The sequence below is a fragment of the Entelurus aequoreus genome, linkage group LG25 (assembly GCF_033978785.1).
Source record: "Entelurus aequoreus isolate RoL-2023_Sb linkage group LG25, RoL_Eaeq_v1.1, whole genome shotgun sequence".
In the NCBI taxonomy this organism is placed as follows: domain Eukaryota; kingdom Metazoa; phylum Chordata; class Actinopteri; order Syngnathiformes; family Syngnathidae; genus Entelurus; species Entelurus aequoreus.
The window spans coordinates 21,973,943-21,984,279 of NC_084755.1; the positions used below are offsets into that span (position 1 = coordinate 21,973,943).

The 10,337-nt window shown below is 39.4% G+C and overlaps 1 protein-coding gene across 1 annotated transcript in view; it reads left to right on the plus strand.

Moving 5' to 3' along the window:
* LOC133642549 (uncharacterized) overlaps positions 1–7,938 on the plus strand; it is a 46,346-nt gene extending 38,408 nt beyond the window's left edge. The window contains exons 6-14 of the mRNA XM_062036809.1: positions 297–620; positions 697–990; positions 2,951–3,262; positions 3,328–3,612; positions 4,801–5,127; positions 6,852–7,163; positions 7,232–7,519; positions 7,586–7,734; positions 7,845–7,938. Of these exons, the coding sequence (XP_061892793.1) occupies positions 297–620; positions 697–990; positions 2,951–3,262; positions 3,328–3,612; positions 4,801–5,127; positions 6,852–7,163; positions 7,232–7,519; positions 7,586–7,734; positions 7,845–7,853 (2,300 nt within the window). The 3' untranslated portion in view covers positions 7,854–7,938. The remainder of the gene's footprint in view (positions 1–296; positions 621–696; positions 991–2,950; positions 3,263–3,327; positions 3,613–4,800; positions 5,128–6,851; positions 7,164–7,231; positions 7,520–7,585; positions 7,735–7,844) is intronic.
* Positions 7,939–10,337: the final 2,399 nt, after the last annotated feature.

Sequence of the window (10,337 nt, forward strand, 5' to 3'; positions counted from 1 at the left end):
TTAAATATGTCATCATCTCTTCTCACACCTGGCTTTTGTCATGCACTGTTGCGCCTCGCTGAGTTTCACTTCTGTGTTTTTTCTGTACTTTTATCTTCTTCTTTTTTTTTTAAATGTTGCTTATGCTCGCTTAAGCGGAACCCTTTCCACCTGACTGTTAGTACTATAAAACTACTTAAAACTAAAGACACCTGCACCTTTAGAATTGTGACAACAATCTGAAGGTATGTGCAAGTAATTTGCTACATATAGAGAAATAGCCACATGCGTCATATACGTATTTTCTATTTCAACAGAGAGGATGGAGAGGATTGTGTCTCCAAACATGACATTGTATCCGCTGTGGGAGGGCAACCTTGCAGGAGACTCCTCTGTCAAACTTAGGTGCGCCTTAAGTGGCTTCTTCCCGGACACGCTGAGTGTCGAGTGGCTGCAGGGCAACCGAATCATCGACGGCGTGCAAACCGTGAGCAAGTTTCAGAGTGTGACGGCCCCACAGACCTTCAGTCTAATCAGTGAGATTGAGCCTGATGTAAAAGAGTGGACAAACGGCATAAGGTTTACCTGCAAGTCCACTCACAACAAGGTGGAAGAGAAAAAGTCAATCAGTATCTGTGAAAGTACGTATGTGTCTGCCGTCTCGCATTAACACAGCTATTGTCATCATCTTGTAACAACGGACGTGTCGCCTGGCAGCACAGGCAAGCGTCCCACCTTCCGTTCATGTGGAGCTCCCCAGCTTCAAGGAAGTCATGACGGAAACATCCCAAGTGAAAGCAACATGTTCGGTGCGCACCGCATTGGATGCCGTTGTCACATGGCAGCTGGACGGCAAAGCAGCCAGCGACCAAGCGAGCGCGTACGCTAATGCGTCTCACGTCATCAGTACTCTGACAGTGTTGCCTGATGTGTGGAGACAAATCAGGATTCTCAAATGTAAAGCGGCGCATCTTTGCTTCCCGGACGTCGAGGAGACCGTACGTGTGTCAGGTAGGACGACTGAACAAAATCGGAGTAAGTCCACTCCTCACAACTCAACAAGTAGTCAGTGTACAGCTTGTCCATTTACTACGTACTGAAAACTGACTCAACACTCGGCCATTATTGTCCAAACAGCTGGGAACAAAAGTGACTATACCAAGATAACATCATGGCCTGAAGATGCATGAGTACTGCCGGCACTGGTGAGCTGCGGTTCTTTAAGGGACATCCAACTGTGACATTGTGAAGTAGCCCACTTCCTCCACTGTAAAGTCAAACTACTGGCTAATAATTGGATTACTTGATATATATATATTTACATTATGATGAAAAAAAGAGGACCTAAAATGGAACCTTGAGGAACACCACTAGTATAACTAAAGAAGTTGAACAAATGACTATTGACTGCATCTGAAGTAGACAAGCAACAGCAACACCTTAGTTACATAAAGTGTATTAAAAAAATGTAACTGCCAAAAAGGACTTGAAAGGGTTCCTTGAGGAACGCCTCAGTTATGTAAATCACAAGGTTTGACCCCAGTTTTCTACATTTGCTGGCAAGGTTGAGGGCGGCGTGGCGAAGTTGGTAGAGTGGCCGTGCCAGCAATCAGAGGGTTGCTGGTTACTGGGGTTCAATCCCCACCTTCTACCATCCAAGTCACGTCCGTTGTGTCCTTGGGCAAGACACTTCACCCTTGCTCCTGATGGGTGCTGGTAGCGCCTTGCATGGCAGCTCCCTCCATCAGTGTGTGAATGTGTGTGTGAATGGGTGAATGTGGAAATACTGTCAAAGCGCTTTGAGTACCTTGAAGGTAGAAAAGCGCTATACAAGTATAACCCATTTATCATTTATAAATGTCTGTGCAAAGATCTGCCAATGTGTTTACATTGGTCCAAGTTCCTCTACAAGGGGTCGGCAACCCAAAATGTTGAAAGAGCCATATTGGACCAAAAATACAAAAACAAATCTGTCTGGAGCCGCAAAAAATTTAAAGCCATTTCACAGATAGTGTGTCATGAGATATAAATTGATTTAAGAGGACTTAAAGGAAACTAAATGACCTCAAATATACCTACAAATGAGGCATAATGATGCAATATGTACATATAGCTAGCCTAAATAGCATGTTAGCATCGATTAGCTTGCAGTCAAGCAGTGACTAAATATGCCTGTATAGCACTCCACACAAGTCAATAAAATCGACAAAACTCACCTTTGTGCATTCATGCACAACGTTAAAAGTTTGGTGGACAAAATAAAACAGAAAAAGAGGTGGCATAATGACAAAACACGTCCTAGAAAGTCGGAGAAAGTTATACATGTAAACAAACTATGGTGAGTTCAAGGACCGCCAACATTAGTAAGACAAAACGGCGCACGCCAAATACTCGAATCAGTGAAGCATGTTTAATATAAACAGTGTGATTTATAACAATTAGGGAGGTTTGTGTCATGTTTGTCCTTCTACAGAAACCAAATTAAAACAAAATTATTTTTTTTTTCCCCTCCTCTTTTTCCATTTTTCATACATTTTTGAAAAAGCTCCAGAGAGCCATTAGGGCGGCGCTAAAGGGCCGTATGCGGCTCTAGACCCGCGGGTTGCCGACCCCCGCTCTATACTGTACAACAAGAGCATTTGTGTTTTTAGAAATTGGCTGCAAAAATTTGTATTTGAAGATTTGAACTGAACTCGGGGGCCGGGATGATGTCATTTTTATTTTCCTGAGGGAACTCTCCTGAAGGAATCAATAAAGTACTATCTATCTATTACCGGCGGCCACCAGTTGAATAACTCTGCAATACAAGATGTACACTGACTACTCTAAGTTTCATTTCCATCGTATTGTACTTTGAGACTATTAAATAAAACGTTAGCTGAAATGTGAGGGGTGTATTTACTGTACTCTGATGAGCTACTGTATCTTTGAGAGACTGAATTCCACCTTTTATCCTGTTATGATCACTTAGGTGTTGCAGTCACCGCTCCACTGGTGGAGATGAGGCGATCTCTTGCAGATTTACAGAATAACAACAGCGGCGTGTTCGAGTGTGACATCACGCAACTGGACGCCATCGACCTCTACGTCACATTTCAGGCCGACGGTGTGGATATTTCTAACAAACAGTATGTTGATCTCCCTGAAGGCCTGGGCCCACATTCCATCCGTCCACGTTTCAGTTTGCACGAGTCCTACAGGAAGAGTGACGCAAATTTAACCTGCAAAGTGAACCAAGGCTTCTCCGACAGCTTCCGGTCAAACCCCATATACGGCCTTTTTGGTGAGAGTCTGACTCATCAGAGCTGGATTCATTTGACACAATAATTTGAACCCATTTTCCAACAGTGGACCCATCAGTGGAACTCTTTCTGGCCCCCAGTGAGGAATCGAAACCTCAGAGGGTTCTGTGCTCTGGTCGGGGCTTTAACCCTCAAATTAAATGGTTCAGCGAGGCTAAGCAGAGAGCGCCGTCAATTACTAGCATCAGCATGAGTGCGGATGGACGTGTGGCTGTGACCAGTCAACTCCACGTCCCACCGATAGAGTGGCAAACTGGGAAGGTCTTCACCTGTCGAGTGTCTGACAAGTGGCTGAATAAAAATGTCGCCAAGACCATCAGCATTTGCTCCGGTAAATAATCATAAGTACCCTATTGGCATGATGCATGAAAAAAAGACAACTCATAACATTGTCCTTCAAATATCTGCATTCGTTTTTCCCTCAAGAAAAATATCGGCTTCCCAAAAACTGCTGTAAAAATATTATTCAATATTTTTTCCACTTTAGCTGTGACAGTCTTTCAAAATCACTTAAAAGCATTAAAAGAAATGTATACATACAGTATATATCATTTAACCCTTTGAAAGCAACTGTTTGCTGAACTATCCATCCATCCATCCATTTCACTACCGCTTATTCCCTTCGGGGACATGCACCTGGAGATAGGTTGATTGGCAACACTAAATTGGCCCTAGTGTGTGAATGTGAGCGTGAATGTTGTCTGTCTATCTGTGTTGGCCCTGCGATGAGATGGCGACTTGTCCAGGGTGTACCCCACCTTCCGCCCGATTGTAGCTGAGATATATTGTTCCTAAATTCAAAACGAAAAATATTTCCATGAAATATATTTTAAGAAATAATTCCTTAATATTATTGTGATCATCATTGTGCTTTATTTTAATATCATCATTATTATGATGTTTATTTTATATTATCATTAGGCCCTAAGATAGGTTAATGATTGACAACTTTATTCATTTTTCATGCATAAGTTCATTGCATTGTTTTTCTATTTCTTCAAAATAAATATTAAATATTCATTATATTTTGGGGCTTTAACCCTTCAAAAGCCATTATGCTTAAACCACACTACTATTTATTATTGGGAATGAAATAAGAATAATACAACACACACTTGCTATTACAGTAAGGCACAAGTGCAGAATTGTTTTTCTGCTCGCTTTGAATAGGAAAAAATAGCGACATCTTGTGGACATTTATACAAATCTAAAATAAAAGACCAGTAGTCCACATTAAGATCTAAACATAAACATTTGTAACTTCTGTTAAGATAAATGTAAAATCAAAGGTTGTATTTTTATTTGTTTTAATACAAGCATTTTTAGTCTTTAGATTACAACACTAGTGTAATAATAAAAAAATAAATATCTTGCATATTATACCTACTGTAAATCATACAGTAGATACATCACAACCAAAATGGCTTGCAAATAAAACCGTGAATGGCACAAAATGTTCAAAGATTTGAAAAGGATCTTAATATTTGTTTCTAATCTCACATTTCATGTTATTTTACAGTAACCCCAATATCATCCCAACAAGTTGGAGTGTTTGTTCACGGACCCCCACTCACAGAGTCTCAGCAGAGGGACAAGGTGACCATTACTTGTCTTTTGGTTGGCCCTCGACTTCATGATTTTGTCATCTCCTGGAAAGTAGATGGGAAGAAATACTCTCAGAATTCCCACACGGAGGAGCCGACTCGTCACAGCAATGGTACAGAGACCTTACGGAGCTTCCTCAGTGTGCCAGCAGATGACTGGGATGCATATAAACAAGTGTCCTGTGAGGGACAACACAAGTGTTCCAACCAGGGCCATGAGGACTACATCAGCAAAAGCAGAGGTATTGTCTCAACATATATTCACATTTCCACCAGATAGCACTATCACACCATTGTTTTTCATCCTGGACAAGTATGTGTGTGTATTTGTATGAGTGTGTTTGCACAAATGTGTGTGTGTCTGTGTGTGTGTTTGTGCCATGTGGCATTTTGACACTGTTATAATTACACATCAAAAATAGTATTGCATGTCTACGCTTTGAGTATCTAATAATAGAAAAGCGCGATATAAAATCTAATCCATTATTATTATTATTGATTATTATGTCTACTGAAAATATAATTTTTTTCTCTAAAACAACATTAGTTAAAACATTTTATAGTTTTTATTTTTATGAAGGATAGTTGAGGTTTACGACTTTAACTAGTGAAGGTTTAAAGCAGATGGAAGTAGTATTAATGTAAAATTGTAAACATTAGAAAAAAAGTGCATTTTGATATCAACAGTATGAATGTAAGTATTTGACAAGGCATACTTAAAACAAAAAAATCTGCTACCACCACAAAGAAAGGCTGTTTCTTAAGAAAATTGGTCTTTCACATAGGTTTAAAAAATGTTTCACATTGATCCTACTTAGATTTCTCCTTTAAAGTTTAAACAGTGAATTTTCCAGGTTGTAATAGTAACAAAAGAGCACACGCACACACACACACACACACACACACACACACACACACACACACACACACACACACACACACACACACACACACACACACACACACACACACACACACACACACACACACACACACACACGCACACACACACACACACACACACACACACACACGCACACACACACACACACACAATGTAATTAAAAAAAAAACAACTCAGTTCATATATTTTGCAATATGAAGAGTTTAAACCTTATAAAAACTAAATAATAAAATGTTTACAATTTGGACTAGTTTAGATTTATTTTAAAATGAAGTCTGAAAACAGTTGAAGATAATATCATATATTATATTTCAGTGCCCTCAAGGAGTTTGCCAATTCACGCAAATTCGCACCGTCACCGCACATTTTGTCCTCCAGTGTAATTGTTGCCAATCAAATGTAATCATAATAATAATATTATGATTATTATTATTATTTTTGCCAATCGAATTTGTTTCTGATCATCGCTAAAACGCGCACAGTAACTGTCAAACCAAAACTTATTAACACTTTATTGCTCAAACCGCACAGCTGTCGTCCTCCCGTGTATAGCTCACACCTTCTTCTGGGTTCTGTCTACGGCGCTAAGCCTTCTGCGTAATGTAGTATAAGAACATTTAGCAACAGACCAGCGTCCCCACTTTCTAGTTTACTTGCATTTATATATTTAGTTCGCCTTTTTTTATCCAGGGTAAGACCATCAAGAACAGATGCTTATTTGGAATATTGACCTAGCAAAGAGGCAGCATTTACATGTTAGAGATGTTGAAGTGTGATGATAATCTCTCATCATAGTTTATTTACCAACAAAAATTACCGCAATAGAAACTCTCAAAAGTTCACAAATGCTTTTAACGTGCGGGGATGAATGTGTTGGAATGTAAATGAAACTTTAAGAGAGATAAACTCTTTTCAAGTGTAAACTAAACATGGATAATGTCTCCAACTTCTGGCCGATGCACAATTAAGAGGTTTTTGGTCGTGTTTCTTTTTATAATTATTTGTAATTATCGCTATTATCACTTTTCACTTATAAATGTGTTTTTGTGTTTCTCTTATCAGACTTGTATCCACCAACAGTGCACATAATACCACCGACCATCTCAGAGCTGTCACTGTCTGATGACCTCACACTGACTTGCCTAGTTTCTGGATATTTCCCAGATAACGTTATAGTGTACTGGGAGAAAGATGGTCAAAGATTGCTTGACTACACCAACAGCCCTTCGTGGAAATACAGCAGCAGCAATACTTATTCAATGAGCAGTAGAATTAATGTGTCTAAAACTGAGGACCACGAATCCAGCTATTCTTGCGCTGTCAGACATGAGTCATCTCAAAGTCCTTTTACGAGCACTATAGAGGACGTGTTTGGTGAGTAAAAGTCTTAACATGACTTTGTGTTTGCACTACATACTTCCTTACAACTTTCATCTCCACAGCCACAGTGACTCCTACCCAACCGTCAGCCATCTTGCTCCAGGGTCGTGGTGAACTGGTGTGTCTGGTGTTCGGCTTCAGTCCCGCGTCCGTTAACGTCTCCTGGTTTCTGGATGACACCAATGAGCTGTCGGACTTCAACACCAGTCAACCCAGCAGAGGCCCAGATGGGAAGTTCAGCATCCAAAGCCGCCTTCGTCTGTCTCAAGTCAACTTGTTACCTGGGGCGGTCCACACCTGCAGGGTGACACATGTGACCGTTACACTGACCTTGAATATAACCAATCCAGGTACTAATGAGCTGATTTATGATTATCTTGCAGAAAAATAAACTAATTAAAAAAATAATTCCACAGTGATTTTGCCGGATTGCAACGTCTTGGATGACATTGCTCATGCAGTTGTTAACCAAGATATCAATGCGGAAAGCTGGTATATGTCTGCCACATTCCTTGTCCTCTTTCTCATCTCCACCATCTATGGTGTGGTGGCCACCCTGCTTAAGGTGAGATATAGATAATAATTCTATTTTTAACATAATTTTTTCATTTTATACAAATGATCACATTTAATGTGAAATTTGACCTCACTTTATCCCGCTTTTTTCTCCTTTAGACTAAATAATTCTGTCAGTGGAACAGATGAAGACAGTGGATGTTTTATTGAACTACTTTTGACATATAAATAAAGATTTGGTTCTAATACTGTATCACTGGTTTATTTTTTGCTTTTAACAAAGCAGTATCACAACAACATAAACAATAGAATATTGTTTCTGCATTAAAATATTTAAAAAAAAAAAAAAAAAACTAAAATAACACACCCTCAGTTACTCACAGTGACCACAAGAGTGCACCAAAGTTTAAATTGTAGTAAAGATTGCTTGCTTGACAGTTTCGTTATACATGCTTGAAAATTTTAAAAAAGTATTGACAATACTTAACTAAAGAACCATTTCTTTACAACAACAGATATGTTTATTTTATTTTGTTTTATTTCCATTCACAGCATTTTTGAAAGTATATACACACTCCCACTATACTGTCTGCATGTGTTGTGTATATAGTGGGTTTAAAGGAATTTCCATCTTGGAGGGATGACAACTCAGCAACATCAAGGACAACTATTGGCTACCTCTGCTATGAATTGGCTTTGTCGATGTGTGATTGGCCGGGGACTTGAGTTAGTAGGCCCAAATCTGTGACGCTGTTGCTGGGATGTGGATGCAGCATGCGGATGCCATCCTAACTGCCAAGGGGCCGGTAACAGGGATGCATGGCATCAGGCCCACGGGACGGCCAGAGAGGGTGTCACTGTCTTTGACCACCGTCACATCCCATACTAAAAAAACGAGTTACAGTATATTTGATAGGGAATTATGCTAATGTTTAGTACAATGTAGTAATGCGTATGTGATTTGTAAAATAAACAGTCTTGACGCATCTATAAGATGGTATTTTTTACTGTATAAAAAATTCTGAAAAGATGGGTGTCTTGGAAATGTATACATGCTAACCACAGGTGTCACCAAACAACTTTTGCCCCCTTGCACTTTTCACTCACATCCATAACCAAGGTTGGCTAGTTTTTGTGGCACAAAATAAAATGTAGTTTGTGGCTCCATTTCGGTCTTCAATATTACGAGGATTTGATTTGTAAGTAGCTAATCAAAGTGAACCCGCCAAGGTTTCAAATGTCACTAGTTATTGAAAATATAAATAGTGTGCATCTAAATTTAGACATAGTACCTTGCACCAGAAGTGTAGTTTTCCTCTGTCAATGGTAATGATCCTGCCACATGTTAACATACAGAAACTTTGTTAAACTTTTACTTCCTCTATTTAACGTAGATGCACGAGTGACTGGACCCTACACTCTTCCACAAGTGGGTCAAAAATGACCCATGTTAGAATCAACGTGTTTTCATGCCATTTGTTGTCATTTTGGTGAAGAATAATCACTTGTATAATATTTTGTAATATATTTAGGACCACACAAGAATGATTTCATGTTTGAAATATCTTTATTCTTCACTTTTCTTCTTCACAATTTAATTTTTTTTTACCCAGAACAGCAATAGAAAAAATTTGAACATCCATTGTGTGTGCGTGTGTGTATGTATGTCCAGTCATTGACAGTTCCTCTTTCTTTTCCCTGTTTTGCCTTGTCTCATCATTGTATGCAGTTCAGACAAACTACCTGTTTCTGGCTGTGATCATTGCACACAGGTACATTGCATTTCCCACACCTGTTGTTAACTTTGCGATCTTTGTTACTTGGGCAGATTTGACACCTCTTTCTCTTTGGTTGACCCCGTCTGCTTCTCTCCTGTGGCTGGATTTTGGCTTTTGTCACCCGACACCTTTCCATTGCTTCAAAAAAAGGGGTTTGCAGTTGGGGGCAGCCTTCCAGTCGACTCCTCATGTGTGGGGTGACAAGCTCCTTTGACAGCTCTTTGAGGAAGATCCGTCGTGCATTGGTGATGCCGCTCTTGAAATCTGGGTGCTGAGCCGTGAAAAAGGTGTAGGAATTCAGGGTGGCGATGTCAATTATGTTGTACCACAGCACCATGGGCCAATGTTTTCAATAGATCAATATGTAGCACTCATTTACACACACATACACACTAAATGCCATATAGTAATGCTAGCTAGCTAGTGTTAGCTAGTTGTAAAGTAGGCTAATTTATTGATGAATAATACTAACACTCTTTCACACGCACAAACACAATACAAATAGTAATGTTAGCTAACTTAGTTAGCTAGCTAGTGTTAGCTAGTTATAAAGTAGGCTAATCCGTTGATAAATAAAAGCAGTGAATAAGTCATGAAAGACACACACACACGATACTATATGACAATAATACTTACATGTATCAGCTCTTGCTGTGTAAAATAGTCTTCCTGAAGGGTCAAACTTCTGATATAGTCTGTGTGGTCCACAGTTAATTTATTCCAGACAGCCACAGCTGATAAGAATTGAAGGTTCCCATTGGATTCCAAAGAAAATGCATGTGGGTCATTTGTGACCCACTTATGGAAGCTTGGGGTAGTAGTACAAAAACTACAATTTCTTAAAATTTTTAAAAGGTAAGTTAGAAATTGTTCT